At 40.5% G+C, this 24,557-nt stretch overlaps 1 protein-coding gene and 1 pseudogene across 3 annotated transcripts in view; one reads left to right on the top strand and one right to left on the bottom strand.

Moving 5' to 3' along the window:
* Window positions 1-5,637: 5,637 nt before the first annotated feature.
* The window catches only part of Zyg11b (zyg-11 family member B, cell cycle regulator), an 84,068-nt gene continuing 65,148 nt past the window's right edge, over window positions 5,638-24,557 (top strand). The window contains exon 1 of one of the 3 annotated variants that reach the window (XM_087214837.1): window positions 5,638-6,108. In XM_087214837.1, coding sequence (XP_087070963.1) covers window positions 6,064-6,108 — 45 coding nt within the window. In that variant the 5' untranslated portion in view covers window positions 5,638-6,063. Of the gene's footprint in view, window positions 6,109-6,241; window positions 6,481-6,583; window positions 6,668-24,557 lie in introns of those variants that run through there. The other 2 variants (XM_004869236.4, XM_021247914.2) reach the window with 2 other exon arrangements.
* Window positions 14,779-14,861, bottom strand: LOC147827296 (U2 spliceosomal RNA; annotated as a pseudogene).

Genomic DNA, 24,557 nt, shown 5'->3' with positions numbered 1-24,557 from the left:
GTGAAATGCACCAGTGGAAAGGAGCAGTGGACACAGTGAACTGCAGAGGCTGGTGAGTTATTTGGGTTCAGACATGCCCTGGAAGAGGATGGTTGGCTGGTAGCCATTTTGGAGAGGGGCTAACTGAGCTTGGAACACAGAACAAGTTCAACTTGTCAGGGAGCTGAATTCAAGCCAGCAGGAGGCACATGGACTGTTGCAGGCTCAACAAATCCAGTTCCAGCCTCACAGACAGAAACCAGTATGAACTTCAGTGAAACTAAAGGTTCAGGCTTGCTGATATTATCTACTACCCTGCCGTAAAGCTCCAGCTGACTTGCTAAGACATATCTGGACTCTGTCTCCTCATGTTGTCTACCAGTGATAGCAGAGACATGCCTTCAATTGGACACTTTTCTTCTTCTTTTTTGTTTTTTTCCTCTTTCTGGTTTTTGTTTTCATTTGTTTTTTCTTGACTGCTTGTTCTTGTTTTTATGAGTGTGAACATGGTTTCTAGGTTTTGTTGTTGTTCTGTTCTGACCTGTTCTTGTTCTTATCTTTTCCTTCTCTCTTTCCCTCCTGTCTTCTTCACCAGTTACCCAAAGTTTGCATGATCTACCTTTGTCCTCCAACCTTGCTTCTAATCTCTTCTTTTCTTTTTTTCTTTTTTTTCTATTTCTCTATTTTTTCCCTCCTAATCCCTTTTAAATCTTCTCCTCTAAGGGTAAAATTGGCATATTGAAGCCAATATCATACTAAATGGTCAAAAACTGAAATCCTTCACACTCAAATCAGGAACAAGACAAGGATGTCCACTATCACCTCTCTTGTTCAATATAGTTCTGGAAATATTAGCCATGGCAATTAGACAAGAGAAAGAAATAAAAGGAATAAAGATAGGAAATGAAGAAATCAAATTGTCATTATTTGCAGATGACATGATACTCTATATAGAAGACCCCAAGAACTCAACCAAAAGTCTTCTAGACTTAATAACCAAATTCAGTCAAGTAGCTGGTTACAAGGTCAACACAAAAATCAATAGCTTTCCTCTACACAAATGACAGACTCACTGAGAGAGAAATAGGGCAAATAATTCCTTTCACAATAGCATCCAAAAAACTGAAATACCTAGGAATCATCCTAACGAAAGAAATCAAAGACCTCTTCTCTGAAAACTATGGCACTCTGAAAGGACAGATTGAAGATGATATCAGAAAATGGACAGACATCCCCTGCTCCTGGGTAGGAAGGATTAATATAGTGAAAATGGCCATACTTCCAAAACTGCTATATAGATTTAATGCAATTCCAATTTAGATCCCAGCAGCATACTTCATGGACCTCGAGAAAAAAATCCAAAAATTCATTTGGAGCAAGAAGAGACCCAGAATAGCAAAATCAATTCTAGGTAACAGAGACATGGCAGGGGGTATCACAATCCCTAACCTGCAACTCTACTACAAAGCTACTGTGATAAAAACAGCATGGTACTGGCAAAGAAACAGGCTTGAGGACCAGTGGAACAGATTAGAAGATGCAGAAACAACGCCAGACACACTCAGCCATCTCATCTTCGATAAAGGAGCCAAACACCCTCACTGGAGGAAAGATAGCCTCTTTAATAAATGGTGCTGGAAAAATTGGGCTTCAGCTTGCCAAAGATTAAAACTAGATTTATATCTCTCACCATGGACTAAACTAAAATCAAAATGGATTAAAGATCTAAATATTAAAATAGAAACTCTGAACCAGTTGGAACAGAGGTTAGGTAGAACCCTTGAAGACATCGGTGTAGGAAAAGATTTTATGAACAAAACCTCAGTTTCCCATGAACTAGCACAAACAATCAACAAGTGGGATCTCTTCTTATTAAAAGGCTTCTGCACAGCAAGAGAAACCACCAGCAGTGTGAAGAACCAACCCACAATGTGGGAAAAAATCGTCACCTGCTTTTCCTCAGACAAAGGTCTACTATCTCGAATCTATAAAGAACTTAAAAAGATCAGACCTCCCAAATTTAAAGACCCAGTCTGAAAATGGGCATCTGAAATGAACAGACATTTCTCACACAAAGAAGTAGAAATAGCAAATAAATACATGAAAAAATGTTCAACGTCACTGTTCATTCGAGAGATGCAAATGAAAACAATGCTGAGATTCTACTTCACTCCAGAAAGAATGGCTGCTATCATGAAATCAACCAATAACACATGCTGGCGGGGCTGTGGGGAAAGAGGAACACTGCTGCACTGCTGGTGGGAGTGTAGACTGGTGCAACCACTGTGGAAATCAGTATGGAGATACCTCAAAGAACTAGGACTGGAAGTCCCATTTGACCCCGCTATTCCACGGCTGGGGATCTTCCCCAAAGAATTAAAAGAATCATACCACAGTGATATATGTGGGCCCATGTTCATAGCAGCACAGTTTGTAATAGCTAAAACTTGGAAACAGCCCAAATGCCCATCAACTGGAGACTGGATAAAGAAAATGTGGTTTTTTTATAAAAGGGTGTACTACTCAGCCATAAAAAATGAGAAATTAGAGGCATTTATAGCTAAGTGGATGCACATTGAGGCAATACTCTTAAGTGAAATAAATAGGACACACATGTATAAATACTGAATAGTTTCTCTGGTGTGAGAAACTGAAAGTGTAAATAAGGACTAAATATATAATAGGTAATGTGAAATAGGAAGAAAAGGGGCAAAGGGGAAGGAAGTGGGAGGGCTAGGGGAAAGGATAGAAGGGAATGGGATTAATATGAGAAAATGGAAAAATAGGAACAAAATCTTTATAAATAGGGAGGAATGGAGGGGTTGAAGGGAGGGCTGGGCAAGGGTGAAAAACAAGATCCAAGAGAGACTATGTAAAGGTGCAAATTTCCAATGATGAATGTCATTATATTGTATACCTAAAATGTACCAATGATTAGAAGGAATAATCAATAATGTAAAATAGGAAAAAAAGGTCCAAAGGGGTAGGGGTAGTGGGAGGGGCAGGGGAAAGGAAAGAAGGGAAAGGAAAAATGATGAGAAATGGAAAAAATGGAAATAAAGTCTTTGTAAATAGGGAAAGGTGGAGGGGGTGAAGGGAGGGCTAAGAAAGGGGATAAAATAAGAATCAAGATGCATCATGCAAAGGTACAAGTTCCCAATGAGAAATTTAAATGTGTTGTATACCTACAATGTACCAATAAAAGAATTTAAGAAAAAAAAAATCCCCAGTCCAAAATAACTGATTCTTTTCTTTTCTTTTTTTTTTTTGGTGAAAACAGGGTCTTGCTCTGTAGTTCAGGCTATTCTTGAGCTCACTATGTAGGCCAGGGTGGCCTCGAAGTTGGGGCAATCCTCCTGCGTCAGCCTCCCGAGTGCTGGGATTACAGGCATGTGCCCTGTATGCCTGGTTTAAAATGACCCTGATTTTGGGGGGGGGGGGGGTTGGTACCAGGGATCAAACTCGGGACCTTGCATTTGAGAGGCAGGCACCAGAACCACTGAGTTAAATCCTCGGCCCAATGACTCTGATTTTTAATAGTGATTTTACTCTACTACCACCATATCCTTAGACAAAGTGACTCCCAGATCAGACACAGCAAATCACGATTGGTCTAAGCTAATATTGGGGCTCTACTTCCTGTATTATTTACTGCCTTATTCATAGCCAATAGTGCTTGAAGCGAAGCCTTTCAGGTGACTACTGGGAATAATCATGGCCAGTAAACACATGAAGGGATATCCTTAGCTGCCAGTAGGATGTATAAGTCTGAAATTCAGGAGAGAGCTCCAGAATGGAAGTATAATTTGGGCACATATTCCCGAAGGTCAAACACTACATGGATCGAGGACCGACTGCTGTGCGCAAGTGGACACTGCTGGTAGCCCAGACAGGAGGACATTGCTGGAATAGCAGAGGTGAAGCCTCAATTAGAAAGGGTCTCACTGGGTCTCAGAGGAAGAGGAAGGCCAGGCCTGGAGGACAGGATAGACCCCTTTCTGAGGCATTTGCTCTAAAGCAGGGCAGAAAAAACAGGCAGTAGCTGGAGTGACAAGCAGAGTCAAGATGGCATTTATTTGTATTTTTTAAGATGGAAGAAACAAGTTCATACTGTTCTAACAAGGAGAAAGAAAAACAAACAGCAGTATAGGAGAGAAGGAGAATTGCTGGATAGATGTCTTTGAGTCAGTGAAACGATATGAGGCCAAATGCTTGTGCTCCTTTAAGTACGATGGACTAGTTACAGTCTGAGAATGCGTTGTCACTAGTTTGGGTACATTGTCTCAGTTTTGCAAGATGAAAAGAGTTATAGACTGCGTGGTGGTGATGGCTGCACGACAATGTGAAGGTATTTAATGTCCGCAAACTATACCCTTGAAAATGGCTGAGACAGTTAGAAGAAAAATCTGGGTATCGAGGGTTGGCTCAGTGATAGAGCACATGCTCAGCATGTGTAAGGCCTTGAGTTCACTCCCAGAACCGAAAAGCAAAACAAAACCAAAAATCCAAAAGACCCTGGGCATTGATATGTCTGTTATTTCAAATTTGATGTTTTCTAATATATACTTTTTTGGGGTACTGGGGATCAAACTTGGGACCTTGCTAAGAGCAAGCTAAATCTCCACTGAGCTAAATCTCCGGCCCATAGTATATACTTTGTATTGTATTTTACAAACATAAGTGTGACATTGGAAGAAAAACTGTCTTTTACTTTTAGCACAGACAGCTTGAGAAAAATTGAACAGGGTTTGATGTAAGCTAACAGACAAATACAGGGCTGGGAATGTAGCTTGCCTAGAATGTGTGAAGTTTGATTCCCAAGCACTGAAAAAAAAAAGAGACAAATACAATAATTCACTTGTAGCTGGGCATGACAACACATGGTTATAATCCCAGCATTCTAGGAAGCTGAGACAGGAAAATCCCAGCGAGTTTGAGGCCAGCCTGGGCCATATTACGAGTTCAAGGCTATCCTGGACTGCATAGCTAGAAGCTATCTCAAGAAAAACAAAGCAAAGCAAAGCAAAACAAACCAAACCAAAACAACAACAACCTCAATAAAGAGAAATAATTCATGTGTAATTTCAGCTGGGGATGTAGCTCAGCGGCACAGTTTCTGCCTGGCAAGCATGAGGCCCTGAGTTCAATTCCTGATACTGGGGGAAAAAAATAAAGAAAGGAAGACAGAGAATAGAAGCAGAGTTAGTTACAGGTTGGTTGGAAGTTATGGTGAGTGGTGGAAACTTGTAAATGTTGTTTTTTTCCTTTCATTTTCTCAGTGAGTTAGAAGCAAAATCATCAGCTAGATGTGAATGAGGGAGGAAATGTTGGAGGTTTGGAGAGAGAGAGCCCTGAAATAGTTATCTAGGGGAGTGGGAGAGTGTATGCAACTGGAAAAATTAGTATTGAGGGCCCATCTGAGTATAATGATATGAAATTCGGGGGAGTTAGTCAACAACTAGTACGGCTGTAGATTTTTCTCCATTCCTTTTGATGTAGGCACGGGCCTGGAACTATATTAGTACAAAGAAAGGAAAGAATAACTGGAGAAGTGATAGTGAATATCTGGGAATAATTTTCATAATGGGAAGTAGAATCTAAGCTATTTAAGGAAGGAAGGGAGGACAGGAAGGGAGTAGGAGGAACGCGACTGGACCTGGAGGCTTGGCGGAGTTGAATATTGGGAGCTGGAATATTGGAGGGAGGGAGCTAAAAAGGAAGAAGAATGTGGTGGAAGCTAGATGATTAAAATGGAGATTACAGGGGTCAGGGATGTGGCTCAGTGGTGCAGCGCTTGCCTAGCACTCAAGAGGGTCTGAGTTAAATCCTGACAGAAATTGAGAGAGAGAGAAAGGGAGCGAGCCAGTGAGCGAGAGAGAGATTGCAATTATTTGTAATAGAGGGCACGAGCATGTGAATGAGAGGCTGAAGCTGGGTGGTCTGTAGAGAGGAACCTGAGAGGCCAGAGCATTGGAAGAATCATCTAAGAACGTTGAAATCGACAAGAATGATGACAATAGTCATGAGTTACAATCAGAAGCTAAAATTTGAAGGAATGGTGGTGAGCGACAGACTGACACAAAGATGTACAGACGACAGCAGCGAGTGCCCCTGTCCTCCTGTCATGACGTAAGATTTAAAGCTCTTTTCTTTGTTAGAGGAGCCAGGAAACTTGGAAGGGGCCTTGCCCCTTTAAGGGGCTAGGCGGGCGGGGCGGGGGTCCAAGCCGAGTCTGCGCAGTGGGCGGGGGCGGGGCCCGGTTAGCAAGCGGGGCGGGGACTCGCGGGGGGCGGAGTCTGGGCACGGCTAGGGCTGAGGCATCTGCTGCTCTTCTAGCTTGGGAACTAAGGAGGCCGAGGCCTGAGCCGAGCCCGGACCCGCCGCTCGCCGGAGCCCCTGGATCCCTCGCGCCGGTTCAGCCTGGGGGCGGGCTCGGGGCCGGCCCGGCGCCGCACCCCGGACCGAAGCTGCTTGGCCGAGGACCTGGCCGGCGCAGCCATGGTGAGGGAGCGAGGCCTGCCCTGCTGCCCCCGCCCGCCGCCTTGCCCCGCGGCCGCTCCTCCCTCGTCTCGGTGTCCCCCGGCGGCCTCGCCCGCCCTCCCGCACCTCGGCCCTGAGTACCGCACCCTCAGCATCCAACCCCTCGTGCCCGGTGCTCCCTGTCCAGCTGCTGGGGAGAGCGCCTTAGGTGACACCCCTTCGTCCCCCTGCTCCCCTGGACGCCCTTTTGTCACCCCCAGTGACAGCCTCCTTTGCGTGTTCTCTGCATCCCCCTCCTCAGCCTTTTACCCTCCCTTCCTTTTCTGCTCGACCATTTTGCTTTTTTCTCTCTTCTGTGATCTTGACCCCATCCCCCTTTTTCTTCTCTGTATTTGGCTCCTGTACTTGGCTCTCCCTTTGCCCCCTTCACCATTTTACCCACCGCCCCCGCCTCCCCTTCCTTCTCTGCCGTCCACATTTCCCCAGCTCCTTATCGGATGTCCTTGCTCGCCCAGCTTTGCTCATTTCCTTCGATGGTTTCAAGGGTCTAAGCAGAAACAATCTGAAAGATACTGCTTCCCAGGAGCGGGTTGGGGGGAGTAGATAGGGATTCGTGGGGTCCATTTCTTTCTTTCTTTCTTTTTCTTTTTGTTTTTGGTTTTTTGGAGGGCGGAAGAGGGGTTGAGGGTATGGAAGAGAGCCTGGAAGCTTTATTGCCTAGTGTCATGGCCAGACCTGAATGATGGTGTGTTTGTTGTACAGTGGTGGGGTAAGGACTCACAGGCATATTGTGACCTTTTGGGGTATCTAGCTTTTTCACAGAAATAGCTTGAAAGATTTTTTTTTGAAATTGATTTTGAGTGTCTTTTAATGTGGAGATACACTTTGGGAAGTTTAAAGATATTTATTTACAAGCTTAACTGTTAATACTTAGAAAAAAATGCTTTGTTTTTGTTTGGAGGCAGAGACCAAGGGCATTTCAGGACTGAAAATCAGCTTGGCAGTCAGACTGTCAGTCTCTTTATTACTTTTAAAAGGTTTATTTGTTTTGCCCTTACTTAGGGAGAAATCTTTTGTTTGCAGATTTTCTTCCTGTTTCAAAATAGGCTGAGACTTAAATTGGTTTTTCATTTAGTTGGGTTATACATAGTTTGCAGTACATTTATTGAAAAATGTGTTATATACAGCAAGCTAAATTTTTTTTATCCTGAGAGGATTATAACAGTCTAGTCAAAACTAAATCCTGGTATTCGTGTTCTCCTAGGTTAGTCAGTTTCGATTTTGCTTGCATCTGATTTTTAGCAGTGTTTTACTATCAAATCATTTAATCTATAAGCTTTCCCTAATTCACTGACTCTTGGATTTATAGGTTTTCCTTTTCTGTGTCTGTCTCCTTCCTTCACAATGCATCACACTGTCATTGTGAGCTAAATTGTTTCTGTCCTGGAAAAAACAAGTTCTAGCAGTAACTGTATCTCTTATTCCTGTTATTCCTGATGCCCAGGTCAAGTAGGTGCTTGACTGTTTGACTTTATGTTCTCATTTTCCCACCTGACAAGCACAGTCTTAAGCAGAAATTTGAGGCAACTGAACTACACAGAGTGAATTTTGATAATTTTTTTAATGCAAAAAGGAAATTTAGAGAGATATGGTGATATTCTTTTTTAGAATAAAGAGCCATCTTACCTAAATCAACAAATTGCTAGATTTTTGAGAAGTCCTTACTGAGATTTTTGCCCTCCCACTGAGAATGAATATATTAGTGTAGAGAGTTCGTATAGAGTTGGAAACTCCTCTTTGGGTATTTAGGATCCCAAAGTGTCATTTGAGCTGGTTGTGAAAGACGAATAGATTCATATAGATCATTTTGGGAAGGGGAAGAAAGCTTCATTTTGTGTGTAAATAGAAAGTAGAAAGAAATTAGGATATATGAAAGCAGGATTACTTTTATATAGCATGGAAGGATGCTGTAATGGGGGTGTATAGTAGGAAATGAGGCTGGAAAGATAGTCTTCGTCTGTTCTGGCTGCTGAAATAAAATACCATACTCTGGGTAGCTTATAAACCACAGAAATTTATTTCTGAGAGTTTGGAGGTTTGGAAGTCTAGGACCAAGACACTGACACATTCACTGTCTAGTGAAGGCTGTCTTCCTGATTCATAGATGGCATCTTCTCCATGTGCTTATATATGATAGAAGGGCCAGGCCAAGTCCAGGGCTTCTTGTATAGGGGCATGGGTCCTATTCATGGTGATCTAATCACCTTCCAAAGGCCGTCTTTCCTAATACTATCTGCTTCACAGTTAGGATTTCCACATGAATTTGGTAGACACATTCAGACCATAGGTATATTAGGCATTACGTTATGTTTGAAACTTTGCATCCAACTAGCTTGATTTTCCTCATTTATGAAAACATGTATACATACAGAGTGCATGTACAGGAGAGGCAAAGAGAAAGCAAAATACTAGTTTATTGTGAGTTGGAAATCATTTGTAGGAGCTACTTTTTTTTTTTTCTTGTGCAGTAGATTTAGTAGGCATTCAGTAAATAGAGTTGTAGGCCAGGTGTAGTGGCCCACACCTATAATCCCAGCACTTGGGGAGACAGAGGCAGGAGGATTGCTGAGTTCGAGGCCAATATGGGCTACATAGTGAGTTCAAGGCCAGCCTGAGCTACATAGTGAAACCCTGTCTCAAAAAAAAAAAAGTTGCATGAATGATTACTATAAAACTGTATGTTTTTCAGATGTTTATTATGGCCAGGCACAATGGCATATATGGTAGGATGCTTATCAATTGTAATTTCGTATTACTTGTTGTGATTATTTAATTTAAGTCTCCATATCCAGAGTGTAAAAATAATTGACACAGGGGCCGGGGATTTAGCTCAGTGGTTCCGCCACCTGCCTTCCAAGCATAAGGTCCCAAGTTTGATCCCTGGTATCAAAAGAAAAAACAACAAAAAAACCACACAGAGGTGATTTTTGACCAGCTGCTAAGGGCCAGAGGATGTTGTAATGCTGTGGTCTCAGCGGTTAAAAAAAGACATGCTAGGAGGAGGAGGTAGGGATAGACAATAAATAAATCTATAAATATATAGTGAGAAATAGTTATACTTACTAAGAAAAAGTAAACCAGGGTCAGATATAAAGTGATGTATTATAGGTATGACAACAATTTTAGATAGAACAGCAACATTAGTATTTATTCAATATGAGTGTAGTATACACTGTTCATAGTGCTTTATATATTTTGTCTGATTTAATTCTCATAGCAACTTAGTAAGGTAGGTAATAGCTTGATGAAGGTAAAGACCATGTTTGGCTCATCATTATTGTATCTACAACACCTACATTGTACCTTGTTCGTAAGTGCTCAATAATTTGTTGAATGAATGAATAAATTTGTGGATGACCAGAAATTAAGGGAGGCTTGGCTGAAAATGGGACATCAAAACTGTGGGTTTTAATATGTGGGATTCTTTTTATTTCTGGTACTGGGGATTGAATCCATGGCTTTTGCACCAAATTACATCTCCAGCCCTTTTAGTCTTTGAGACAGGGTCTTGCTAAGTTGTTAACTTCCCTGGGCGGTCCTCCTGCCCTAGCATCCCACAGTGCTGGCATTACAGGCATGTGCCTTGATGCCTAGCTAACAAGTGAGTTCTATGGGTAAGGGTTTGGGAAAGAATGCCATTCCTATGAAAGGGACCAAGTAGAGCATAGAAGCTGAGATAGTAAATTCACTTTTTGTTAAAAAAGCAAAACATTTATTGGTACATTTTAGATATATATAATGATCACATTAATCATAGGGAATTTATACCTGTACAAGGTATATCTTCTTTTTTTCACATTCCTCTCCCTTCCCTTTGACCTCTCTTCCCTTCTATTTACAAAAGCTTTGTTTCCAGTAAATTCATTTTTAAAAATGTTCTCCTAAGACCCTAGAGGCACTTTGTATTCTAGGCACTGATGTATTCTAGGAAACATGTGGCTCTAGCACGGACGTCACAGTAGGAGGAGATTAGGGACCCTAGGGTCAGATTATGGAGGATCTTGAGTCACAGGCTAAGGAGTTTGGCTTTACTGTAAAGCCCCTCAGGCTGGGCATGGTGGTGCATGACTGTAATCCCAGCACTCATAATCCTGAGGCAGGAGGATCACTGCAGGTTTGAGGCCAGCCTGGACTACATAGTGAGACCCTGTTTCAGACAAAACAAAAAAACAACAAAAGACCCTGAGTACTTTGAAAAGTGTGTGTGTGTGTGTGTGTTTATCATAATCTAGAGAAGATTTTGAGGGTGATCATTCTAAATGCATTATGAAACATGATTTGAGATGAGAGTTGTATTGGTTTGTGTGTGAACTTTCACCTCACCTTGTGCTAGTGGTAATTTAAATTGGAGAAAAGAGTATGGGTAAATAAAACGTGAGGATCTAGCACACTGCTTTTTGGCTAATTGAGTTTTCCATAGAGATAGCACTATAGACTTGTGGAAGAGCAGAATCATAATTGTCATATTTGTCATAATTTTGTCATAATTTTGAATCATATTGTCATAATTTTGCTCACTGACCCTCCATTTTCATATATGTTGCCTATGGGGACTTACAGAATCCCTAGAACATTAAAACAACATAAATTTACTACACTAAAGTCCTTTCGTTATAAACAGTTGGTCTCCCAGAGGTCATCTGTTAGGAAACCCAGGACTTGCTAACTTTATGTGTTATTGTTAGTAGTGCTTTGAGGTTGCTAATATCATCTTCATTGTCCTGTAATGGCTGAATATACAGAGATTATATGAAGAATTAATCAACCATGTGAAAAGTACACCAACAGGGCCGGGGATTTAGCTCAGTGGTTTCGCTGCCTGCTGCGCAGGTGCAAGGACCCTGGTTCGATCCCCGGTACCAAAAAAAAAAAAAGTACACCAACACACAGATACATCTTTTTCACATCTATGCTTATAGGAAACTGGAGGTCAAACAAAGGAGACTGTCCTGTTTTAACAGTGCTGTCTTCCATGGGCACAGTGGCGCACACCTGTGGGAGGATCACCGAAAGTTTGAGGCCAGCCTGAACTACATAGTGAGCCCCTGTTTCAAAACAGCCAAAACCAGGGCTGGGCATTTAGCTCAGTGGTTCCAGCACCTGCCTCAAAAGCACAAGGTCCTGAGTTTCATCCCTGGTACCAAACAAACAAACCAAACCAGACCAAACCAAAACAGAAAAACAATGCTCTCTTGGATTGAGTTTGGGCAACTACTGAACACATAGCATTTGCCTAAAGTTTCAGAATATAGAGAATATTTAGAGACAGGAATTTTATCCATGAAGAATGTATATTCCTTGTTATAAAACAGAGCATGCCCAGATACAGCAACAAGAAATAATTCCCAAGTGACAATAATCTCTCCTAGGGCTTTTCATCAGGACTATCAATGATCGTGACATTTTGTTTTGTTTTGGTACCGGGGATCAAACTTGGGTCCTTGCGCTTTCGAGGCAGGCAGTGGAACCACTGAGCTAAATCCCCGGCCCAGTGATCATGACATTTTGAGCTAAAAAGATGGAGAATAGTATTGCTATCAGTAGGGTTTTTTTGTTTTTTTATTTTGGTGGTGATACTAGGGATTGAATCCAGGGCCTTGCACATGCTAGGCAAGTACTCTTATTACTGAGCTACATCCCTATCCCTTTTTATTCCTTAATTTTGAGACGGTCTCACACTAAGTTGCCCAGGCTAGCCTCACATTTGTGATCATCCTGCCTCAGCCCCCTGAGTAGCTGGGATTATAGTTCTGCATCACAACATCTAGCTACAGTAAATGTGTTCTTGAAACTGGTAAAAGGATGTATATGTGGGGAATTAAAAAATAAAAGAAATCCCTACTAAGCTGAGGCTTTGAGACCCTAAGTCAGAGATCTCACACTGGTGGAAATCACAAAGGCATTCAGAAGCACAAGTGGAGAAAAGTCCTTTCCTTCCTTAAGAAGGAAATCTTAGCTAAATTACCTTCTTGTTTAGAAACACTTATATATTGTGAGTAGATATTAATATTAGCACTGGGAATAAATATCCTGTACCTTCTCTGACCCTACTTTCAGGCATATAATTTAATGATATGAGTTTGTAGAGCATCCATAAATTGGGAAATGCTGGTGAAGACATTCTTTTCATAGGTTCTAAAAAGTTGCCTCTTAAAAACCTTTAACTAGTAAGGGGCAAAAGGAGTCATTGTTTGCAATGGAATGGAAGGCATTTTTAATACTAATAAATCAAAACAAAAAGTGATAAAGGCAAAATTATTTAATGCTAGGACACTTAGAGGAGCATGATCTCATGCAGTAGCTTTCATTTGGCGAACGCATGGTGTATCAGGTAATGTACCAGTTACTCTTCATGGTTCCGTGAGGGTAATGATATTTTCTTATTATACAGAAGAGAAACTGAGGCTTTTCGTAACTCACCTATGGTCATAGAGCCAGTGAGCATCATAGCTGGATTCGAACACAGGCTTGTCTGACCCCTAAGCCTGTGCTGTTCAGCTATCTTCACTAGACTCCTCAGGGGTATAGAAATCTAAACTGAATTCAGGCATTTAAAACATTTTTACTATTGTTTCCATTATAAAAGTAATTTGTATTTATTAAAAGAAAATTGGTCAAAGAGTATGGACAACATTATGGGTTTTTTCTTTGTTTTGGTAGTGGGGATTGAACCCAGGGCCTCCTATATAATAGGCAAACACTCCAGCCCTGAGATATATCCCCATCTCTCTTTCTTTTATTTATTTATCTATTTTTTTGGTAGTGGGAGTTGAACTCAGGACCTTGCGCTTGCCAGGCAGACGCAATGCTACTGAGCTAAATCCCTGTCCCTTCCTCATCTCTTTTTTAATTAAAAAAAATTTTTTTTTCTTTTTGGTGGTACTAGGAATCCAATGCAGAGGTGCTCTACCACTGAGCCACACTCCTGTCCGTTTTTTTTTTTCTTTTGAGACATGGTCTTGCTAAATTGGCCAGACTGGACTTTGAACTTGTGATTTTCCTGCCTCGGATTCCAAATAGCAAGGATCACAGGTGCATGTCATGCTGCCAAATCGCTTTTATAAAGCACTTGGGAGGAGAATATCTATGTCTGGCATTGAAGTATTTCTGTGACAAATTGTATGCTAGTAGTACTACTGTCACGCTAATCATGATGGAGACTGTCAGACTCCTAAATGAAAGAAAGAGAAATTCTCACCTGATAGCTAAGCAAAGGTGAAAAAATGGAAAGAATGGAGCCATGCCACCTTTTCTACCCAGATTTTTTTGTTACTCCCTGTTGTCTGAGGCAGTGGACCCCAGGAAGATAGCTTTTTGCCAATGAAATCCTTGTTCAGAATGCATTAATCATAGGGAGAAAAAGTTGATAGGAGTTCAGTAATATTTTAAGGTTATATTGCATTCTGTTAATAACATTTATCATCCCTTGGAAACATTGCATGTTTCAAGATATTTTGTACAGTGTACATGTGAATTTTTGGACTCCTTGCAATTCTTAGGGAGCTTGCAGATTAGGTAAGGCTAGTTCACAGTGGTCTTAGAGGGCTGTTGGGACCACAGAGATTATGCTGTACAAGTCAAGCAGCAACCAAGCATATGCATACCAGGCTACAAAGATTGTGATGTGTGTACTTGGTGATGCCTTGCATATTGTAGGGGTTCAGCCAATTGTTGAATGAAAGTGTTTTGCATAGTATACTGGTAGCCTTTTGATCTAACCTCTAGTGCTTCAGTCTTCTTATTTGATAAGAAAACATTTTGCATTTTACCTCAGAAATGTTGAGCATATACTGTGTTACCAGGGATCGAACTTGAGACCTTTTGAGTTGTGAGTGCTTGTAAGGCAGGCGCTGGAACCACTGAGCTAAATCCCTGGTTCTCACCCTGTTCTTTTTGCCTAGAATGCTTAAGCTCTTCCTCCTCAGTTACTGCCAGGTAGTCTTGGGCTATTCCATTAGCTCCTCTGTATCCTTTTTTTTTTTTTTTTTGGTACTGGGGATCGAACTCAGGGTCTTGTGCTTGCCAGGCAGATGGCAAAACCACTGAGCTAAATCCTCAGCCCCTCCTCTGTATCTTGTAACAAATTATTTCATGATGATACTATTGTCAACAAGTCTTGCTACCTCTCCTAATTGTGAGGCAATTGAGGATGGGCATGGTTCTATGATTTCCCTCCAATTCATTGTGTTAAGCACTAAACACCTGAGACATAGTAGGAGGTATTTGGTGAGTGAATCTGTGTACTTGGGAGAGGATTGCATAAGGTGCTCTTAACTGAGATGTGAGTTGTGAAAGAGGAAAAGATACTACCCTTGATCTTAGCCAAAAGGCCAAGAAGCAATATGAAAGAGGAAAAGAAAGTTGAACACTCTGTATAGATCCTCTGAGGGGAAAAAGATTTGTTGGGTAAGAAATATTAGATCAGATACCATAGTTTCCCTTATTAGCCCAGGTGATACTTTGACCTTGAATAAAGATTTTTTGTCCAGGATGATTTAGCAGGCAGAGTTGGGCCAAAGCCAGGTGATTTCAGGATTGCCAACCCATATTCTTTTGTGTAAATACTTGCAAGTTACTTGTTTATAACTTGTGGAGATGTCCCTCCAGAGAAGAGAATATTTAAATTCTAACAGTAATGACTCAGTTACTGGTAGCTCTAGTGGTGAATTAAAATTTTTTTAAGTTAACCCTATATAAAAATATTGTTTGTATTTTTTCCTGTCTCCAGGAAACATTTTATATAGCATTATAACTTTATAATGTGTATAACTTTGCATAAGCATTTTTCTTAGCTCCCTAGTGTCTTCATGCCTGTTTAATGTCCTTACTGTGTTTCCCAGGGTAGCTTCAAACTTCTGGGCTCAAGCTATCCTCCGCCTCAGTCCCTGCTACAGGCACATGTCACTGTGCTCAGCTTATATTCTCTGTTTCTAAGGACATTTAAAACAGGTGCAGTTGTTTTTGGTTTTGTTTGTTTTTTGGTACCAGGAATTGAACTCTGGGCCCTTGCAGTTGCCAGGCAGGAGCTGTGCCGCTGAGCTACATCCCCAGCCCTGTTTGTTTGTTTTTGGGACAAGGTCTTGCTCTGTAGTCCAGGCTGGCCTGGAACTGTAGTGATCTTCTCGCCTCAGCCTGTGCTGAGGCATGCGCTTCCACACCCAGCTGTTCTTGGTTTTGTAATACCAAGTTATTTTCTTTCCTCCCCACCCTACTTCCCATCTCCTCTCCCTGTTACTGAGTATCAAACCCAGGGCCATCCTACTACTGAGCTACATCCTCAAATCTTTTTAGTTTTTGTTTTGAGACAAAGTATCCTGAAGTTGCCCAGACTGACCTCAAACTTGCTTTTTTCCTGCCTCAGTCTTCTGAGTAGGTGGGATTACATGTGTGTACCACTGCTCCCAGCTAGTTATTTTCTTTTCGTGGACCTGTTACCCTTGGTAAATCATTTTACTTCTCTGTTGTCATTTTAAAATTTTTAAAATGAAAATGTTAAATCCTTTCTGCAACTTCTTTCATCTTTTAAAGAAAGTAGTAATATTCTAGCAAGTTAAAAGTACATAGAAGAATGGATACATTCTATTAGTTATAGTGCTCTGGAATCTAGGCAGGAAAGCTGCTTTTATGTTTAAATTTTGTGTAAACTTGAGCTCTTATCTTCATGAATGAATTACTCAACTTTTCATTCCAATTTTTTTTTTTTTTTTTTTTTTTTTAGTATATGTGCTGCCGAAGCGAGCACTATTACTCAACTTTTCACGACAGGGACGTTTCACTTCCATTATGTTAATATTTGCATTATACTTTTTATTTATTTATCCAGTGCTAGTAGTCAAACCTAGGGCCTTGTACATGCTAGGCAAATGCGCTACCACTGAGCTACACCTCCAGCCACAATACTTTAGTATTTTAAATTCATTTTCACCTGTCTCATCTATTCTTTGCTGCCATTTTGTGAAGTGGTCAAGATAGAGCTTTAGCTTCAGTTTTTCAGATAGGGAAACTGAGAAGTCAATTGATTTTCTTAAGGTTGGACCGGTAATAAATAGCAGGGCCAGGATTGACTGCAAGCCCAGTGCTCTTTCCATTATTAACCAACCCTGTCTCTGTGTACCATATTATGTTTCAGAATTCATGCACATAGTTCAGAGGAAAATAGTGCTGAAGTATCTGAGCTACCTTTAAGATATCTTTTTGAGATGATCTGCTCATCTGGTCAAGGATTATGGACTTGAATTTTTGTTTTGTTTCTTAGAATAGCTTTATTACATGACCTAAGAGGAAACGAGGGGGATTTATTTACATTTCAAGGCCTTGATCTTTTTTAGGTAGAACTCTACCCGCTGCCCTTTAGCACATAACTGCTTGCCATATTGACCAGGTCTTAAAGTGATACATGCAAAAATCTTGCTTTAACTGATTTTCAGTTTGGCATCTAGATTGTCTCTGAACAGTAATTGGTAATTTTTTAAAAAGAAAAGTAGCTGGAGATGTAGCTCAGTGGCAGAGCACTTGTATGGGCAAGGTCCCAGGATCTGATTCCCAGCACCACCCAAAAAGGAAAAAAAAAAGAAAAAGAAGAAGAAAAGAAAACCATACCAAATAGTTCAAAATAGCTATACTCTTGGGCATGGTATTATCCGTGTCCTTGATATACTTTCTAGACCTTTATCATTTATAAAATGATAATGGTGGAGAGGGCGATGACAAAGAGATTAAATCATATGAAGGGTTATTTTAGATAGTAATTTCTGAAATCCTGACTTGGTTGAATCAGTAGTAGGAAATACTTGTTTAAAAAAAATTAGGATCATTGGGCTGGAGATTTAGCTCAGTGGTTCTGGCACCTGTCTGGCAAGCACAATGTCCCGAGTTTGATCCCTGGTACAAAAAAAAAAAAAAAAAAGAAAAGAAAAGACTATAACAGAATTAAAAAATTAAAAAAAAAAAATTAGGGCTAGGGATGGAGCTCGTTAATAGAGAATGCTTGCCCAGCATGTCTGAGGCCCTGGGTTTGATCTCTAGCACTGCAAAAACAATAAGAAAGCCCATAAGCTAAGAGGTCATTTCTCATGGAGTACTGCAGTAAGGAGTCAGATGTCTAATATCTGAAGTTTCTTTTTTTTCTTCCTTTTTTGTGGTACTGAGGATTAAACCCAAAGTCTTTTCACTGAACATCTCCAACACTTTAATTTTTAAATTTTTTTTGTACCAGGGATCAAACTCGGGTCCTTGCACTTGCGCAGCAGGCGGCAAAACCACTGAGCTAAATCCCCTGCCCATTAATTTTTGAATTTTGAGACAAGGTCTCTCTAAGTCACTAAATTGCCGAGCTGGGTTCAGATTTGCTATCTTCCTGCCTCAGTCTCCCAAGTACACTACCATACCCACTTCTGAAGTTTCTTACAGGTACTTGTGAATTCAGGTGACATTTGTCTGTCTTTCAGTTCTATTTACCAATTTCGGGGCTAGACTTGAGACTTAAATATTTCTCTCAGGATACGTAGTCTCTTTTCCTAGGAGCAAGTAAGTATTTTAATTATGCTTAACAATAGATTTGTACTTGATTGTTCACTTACTTGTTCAATAAACATTTAGTGCCACTGTGTAGTAGGCATTGTTTTAGAGTCTGGGACTATCGTGGGGAACAACACATGTTTGTTTGTTTTTTCCTACAGAGTTTATAGTCTATAATAATAGTTAACATTTATTGAACAATTAATGTGTGCCAGTCACTGTTCTAAGTATTTTGCACTTAGAATTTGTTTAATTCCAGAAACAGTCCTCTGATGTTGGTACAGTTATTGTCTGCATCTTACAGATCATGAAACTGAGGTGGGAGGAGACTAATACAGCTTTGCCAAGGTTACATAGTTTTATAAATGGTGGAGCAGGCATTTTAATCCCAGCAGTCAGACTCTAAAACCCATACTGATCACCACAGTATTACATAACCCTTCAGAACTATGTCAATAAAAATTTTATTTTCATCATAAAACTGCCTTTGCTGCTTACCTGTAATCTCTGTACTTGGGAGGCTGAGGCAGGAGGAATAGAAGCTGGCTACATAGTGAGACATACCCTGTCTCAAAAAAATAAAAATAATAAAATTGTCACTGATGATCTTTGTAGTCACCTGGTTTCTGGCCCAGTATTTAGGAAACATGGCACTTAGTGATAGAGCTCTTGCTCTTGCTTAGCATATAGGAGGGCCTGGGTTTAATTCTCAGCATAGAAGAAAAAAAAATCACTCAAAATGTGGTACAAGAAAATGTGCACTACCAGAGACATTTTATTTTACTGGAGACATTGTCAGTCTTAGGATCCTTTGAAGTAGGAGATGATTTTTCTTTTTCTTTTTTTTTTTTTGGTGGTACTGGGGATTGAACTCAAGTCTTTCACACTAAACTATTATCCCAGCCCCTTTTATTGGTTTTATTTTGAAGGGTCTTGCTTCGTTACCATTTGCCCAGACTGGGCTGGAACTTGGAGTCCTCTTGCCTGAGCCTCCCAGAGTGCTGGGATTACAGGACTGCAACACCAGGCCTAGCTAGGAGATGACGTCTTGGCCAGATTCATATGTATTGGAACTGAGACCACTGGGCAAAGCCAGGATCCTAAAATATCTACACTCTTAGTGGAAAGGAAGACTGAAAAGTACCTGCCTGATGACATAGAGAGTCAAGACGTGGATCCTGGATAGGAAAAGTCTCTCTTGAGAATTTACAACACAAACTTTCTGTCCTATCTGTCTGAAGCTCAAATTTATGTTACGTGTGTAAGATGGTGGCTACTAAGTTGAAGGGAGTCTCACTGAGTAATTGCTGTGTTGGGCCTTTGCTGGTGCCTTAAGTACATCTTCTTACTTCATCCTGACAGCTGCATAAGTAGTAACATCCCATCCTATAAAAGATCGCGCAGGCTCAGAAAAGCTAATTTGTTCAGTGTGATACCCGATACTCTTCCTACTTAACCACAAAACCTCTGCGGAGAAATTACTTCATTTTTGTGCTGCAGCTTCCTTGTCTGTAAAATGAAATTTGTATTCTTTTACTTTATAAGGTTAATTAATGCAGTGGTGGCGAACCTATGGCATGTGTGCCGCAGGGTCTGTTTGTTATCATTGAAAGCTGTCAAGGTTTCCATCCCTGGATTAATGTATCAGGTGAACTAAAGGAGCAGACTGTGCTTTGTTTACTGTGAGACATTGTTGCCAGCATCGTGCATGAAACATATTTTTCTTTGTAATTAACTAAAACATAGATAGCATTGCTTAGGAATTCTGAAGTCCACAAGGTCTGTCCTTGAAATATTAAGGCAATCTTATTACTTTTTTTCTTTTTGCAGTATTGAGAACTGAACTCAGGGTCTGGCACATACTAGGTGAGCACTCTAGCACTAAGCTACATCCCCAGCCCTTTATATGCAGTACTTTTTTCTTAGTGGTTTTTTTTTTGATACCGGGGATGGAACTCAGGACCTTGTGCTTGAGAGGCAGGAGGTGGAACCACTGAGCTAAATCCCCGGCCTATATATACAGTACTTTTTATGAGATGTTTCCTGAAGTTGGGTCATGAGGAGAACTTTTTTTTTTGGTACCGGGCAGCGGACTCCAGTCCTTGCGCTTGTGCAGCAGGCTGCGAAACCACTGAGCTAAATCCCTGGCCCAAGGAGAATTTTTTGAGCAAGTCGTCCACCTATTCATTTATTACTGTATTCAACAAATAAGTTCTTGGATACATATACAGTGGAGTTTTAGTTTCCAAGAATAAAAAATGCCTGATCTGTGAGGATCTCTCATTTTCCATCATACCAGCAGCAATAGAAGCCCTAAGTCTCCAATAGTAGTCAATTTCCAGTGTCTTTCATTTCCCCACTAAATAGAAATGGATGGGCCACAACTCACAGTTTTGAAATACTTGTTTGCCTTTGGCAATACAGTAACAGAATGAAACTTTTAAATATATAGGCCCAGGGCTTTAACTCAGGTAGAGAGCTTCCCTAGCATTTGCTTGGCCCTAGGTTCCATCCCCATCACTGCAAAACAAAACAACCAACAAAATACAGTACATGACTATGTACTATTAAGTTCATGTTAGAGAACTACTGGGGGAGTTATTAAGCATTACTGCAATTAGTAATGGTAAAATTAAAAGTTCACAGATTAGAATTTACTGAGAACTCTAGTTTTTTATTAAGTCGGACACATGAAAGTATTGTAAAGCTCATTTTGTCTATGTACGGATGTAATTTGTGGGAATACCTGTTATTTCTTAGAAGAGGAGTTTGTGTGTTTCTTTTTTTTTTTTGGTACCGGGGATCGAACTCAGGACCTTGTGCTTGTGAGGCAGGCGCCGGAACCACTGAGCTAAATCCCCAGCCCTGAAGAGGGGTTTGTAATCAGTGCGGTAGCAATGTTGTCTTCAGCTGGTTGCTGACTTTTACTATTGCTGTTTTGTTTCTTAATTATGACTTATTGTTAACTTTATTATTGATGTCATTTATTATGGCTTAACTCTGGTATGTGGTAGTGTATATGACAGTATTTTTGACATAAATATTTCCAAATTTAGATCTTGATCATGTATTATTATTTAAATAGGAAACATCTATTTTGTTTTTGTTAAAGTGAGTGTGTATAAAAATTTCTTACAATGGGGCTGGGGATTTAGCTCAGTGGTTTTGCCTCCTGCTGCACAAGCACAAGGACCCAAGTTCGATCCCCGGTACCAAAAAAAAAAAATTCTTGCAGTGATACTTCATTGTTATCACTGTTTTCCTTTAGAACTTGGGAACCAAAAGGGTTGGTTAGACCATAAGGTCTTTTGTCCCACCTTAGTGGACCATATATCTGAGATCTAACTTCCCTAACTCCCATAGTCTGGAGGGGAGACAGTCATCTAAACAAGTAAGTTGCTCAGTGGATATGTGTGGTGGATCTGTTACAAAGAGTAGCGTGGTTGCATCCACCTGTGTTTTGGGTTATGAAAGACAGCTTCCTGGAGGAGTAGAAATATGTATTGTCTCTTGTAGAAAGAATGAGAACTGGATAAATGAACAGGTGAGGAAGGGCATTCCAGAGGTAACAGCAAATATAAAGGAAGTGAGGCGTGGCTACCACTAGTAACTATCCTTCTTTGAATCTCAGTTTCCCCAACAGGAATAATCTCTGTCCCTTTCCCTTACACAGTTGTAATAATTGCTTTAAAAGAGGTTTATAAACTACATTCCCAGCCCTTCAAATTTTTATTTTGAGACCAAGTCTCTTTAAGCTTCTAAATTGCCCAGGCTGGGCTTAATTTTTTTTTTTTTTTTTTCAGTACTAGGGATCAAACTCAGGACCTTGTGCTTGTGACGCAGGCCCAGTGCCAAGTCCCTGGCCCTACTTTTTTTTGGTACGGGGGATCGAACTTGTGTCCTTGTGCTTGTGCAGCAGGCGGTGAAACCACTGAGCTAAATCCCCGGCCCCTCCCCAGGCCTACTTTTGAGGCCAAGGATATAGCTCAGTGGTAGATCACTTGCCTTGCATGGGCAAACCCCTGTGTTGATCTCCATCTCTGCAATACATAAATACATACTCACTTTTTATTTTTCCCCCATTTTCATTGCCTCTACTCTTACTTCATAGCATCATCATGTCATGTCTGAGCCCAGAGTTTTTTTTAACATTTATATCAATGCCAGACTAATTATTGTTATGTTTGTGAGTGAGGATGTTGTAGTGGAAAAAGTATAGATGTCAAAATCAATAGATCTGGGTTTGTATCTTTTTTGTGACAGGATCTCGCTGTGTCATTCAGGCTGTCCTTGAACTCACTGTGCAGCCTCAAACTTGCAGCTGTCCACCTGCCTCAGTCTCAAAAGTGCTGGGATTATAGGTGTGCACTACCACACCTGGCCTGGGTTTGTGTCTTGAACCTGCTTCTTTCAAGGCACTGGAGAAGTCCCTTTACCAGCGCTCCCGGCTCCTTATACCATTTAATATCAGGAACTGTCTTGGGTTCCAGGAATAAAGAAGGGACTTTGAAGAGCTCATTGTCCAGAAGGAAGCAGATATAAATCACTCTGGTATAATGTGGAATTGTGAAGGAAAACTAGCTTTGGAATCAGATACAGGGGACAGCAGGTGTAGTGGGAAAAGCACAAGTTTAACTCTCAATCAGATTATCCTGGGGGGCTAATCCTGAGTGTCTCAGTTATTAGCTGTGTAATCTTGGGAAAATTGCTTAACTGTTCAAATTCTTTATCTGTATGCTAGGGACACTGATGGAATTTAATCTATAAAATTCTTCCTTAAAAATTTCGTAACTTTTTTTTTTTTTTTGGTACCGGAGATCGAACTCTGGTCCTTGCGCTTGCACAGCAGGCAGCGAAACCACTGAGCTAAATCCCCAGCCCTTGTAACTTTTTATAAAGGAGGAAACTATCAGATTTCTAAACTGTGAATAATGAAGAACTGAAATGTCAAAGAAAAGACATTTCATTCGGGATCCTATATAGACAGTAACTTGGTTTGGTTTTTTTTTTGTATTAAATTCTTTTATTGGTACATTGTAGGTATACAACACAATTACATTTCTCATTGGGAATTAATTGTACCTTTATATAATGCATCTTGGTTCTTATTTTTTCCCCATTCCTAGCCCTCCCTTCATGCCCTCCACCCTTCCCTATTTACAAAGACTTTATTTCCATTTTTTCCATTTCTCATCATTTTTTCCTTTCCCTTCTTTCCTTTCCCCTGTGCCTCCCACTACCCCTACCCCTTTGGACCTTTTCTTCCTATTTTACATTATCGATTATTCATTCTAATAATTGGTACATTTTAGGTATACAATATAATGACTTTCATCATTGGAAATTTGCACCTTTACATAATCTCTCTTGGATCTTGTTTTTCACCCTTGCCCAGCCCTCCCTTCAACCCTCCAGCCCTCTCTATTTACAAAAATTTTGTTCCTATTTTTCCATTTTCTCATATTAATCCCATTCCCTTCTATCCTTTCCCCTAGCCCTCCCACTTCCTTCCCCTTTGCCCCTTTTCTTCCTATTTCACATGAACTATTATACATTTAGTCCTTATTTACACTTTCAGTTTCTCACACCAGAGAAACTATTCGGTATTTACACATGTGTGTCCTATTTATTTCACTTAAGAGTATTGCCTCAATGTGCATCCACTTAGCTATAAATGCCTCTAATTTCTCATTTTTTATGGCTGAGTAGTACTCCCTTTTATAAAAAAACCACATTTTCTTTATCCAGTCTCCAGTTGATGGGCATTTGGGCTGTTTCCAAGCTTTAGCTATTACAAACTGCACTGCTATGAACATGGGTGCCCATATATCACTGTGGTATGATTCTTTTAATTCTTTGGGGAAGATCCCCAGCCGTGGAATAGCGGGGTCAAATGGGACTTCCAGTCCTAGTTCTTTGAGGTATCTCCATACTGATTTCCACAGTGGTTGCACCAGTCTACACTCCCACCAGCAGTGCAGCAGTGTTCCTCTTTCCCCACAGCCCCGCCAGCATGTGTTATTGGTTGATTTCATGATAGCAGCCATTCTTTCTGGAGTGAAGTAGAATCTCAGCATTGTTTTCATTTGCATCTCTCGAATGAACAGTGACGTTGAACATTTTTTCATGTATTTATTTGCTATTTCTACTTCTTTGTGTGAGAAATGTCTGTTCATTTCAGATGCCCATTTTCAGATTGGGTCTTTAAATTTGGGAGGTCTGATCTTTTTAAGTTCTTTATAGATTCGAGATAGTAGACCTTTGTCTGAGGAAGAGCAGGTGAAGATTTTTTCCCACATTGTGGGTTGTCTCTTCACACTGCTGGTGGTTTCTCTTGCTGTGCAGAAGCTTTTTAATAAGAAGAGATCCCATTTGTTGATTGTTTGTGCTAATTCACGGGCAGCTGAGGTTTTGTTCATAAAATCTTTTCCTACACCGATGTCTTCAAGGGTTCTACCTAACCTCTGTTCCAACTGGTTCAGAGTTTCTATTTTAATATTTAGATCTTTAATCCATTTTGA

Source organism: Heterocephalus glaber, unplaced genomic scaffold (assembly GCF_053883595.1).
Source record: "Heterocephalus glaber isolate CG9 unplaced genomic scaffold, H.glaber_assembly_v1.0 deba00001451, whole genome shotgun sequence".
In the NCBI taxonomy this organism is placed as follows: Eukaryota; Metazoa; Chordata; class Mammalia; order Rodentia; family Bathyergidae; genus Heterocephalus; species Heterocephalus glaber.
Note: the sequence above shows the minus strand (reverse complement) of the source record. Positions and strands in the feature narration are given on the sequence as shown.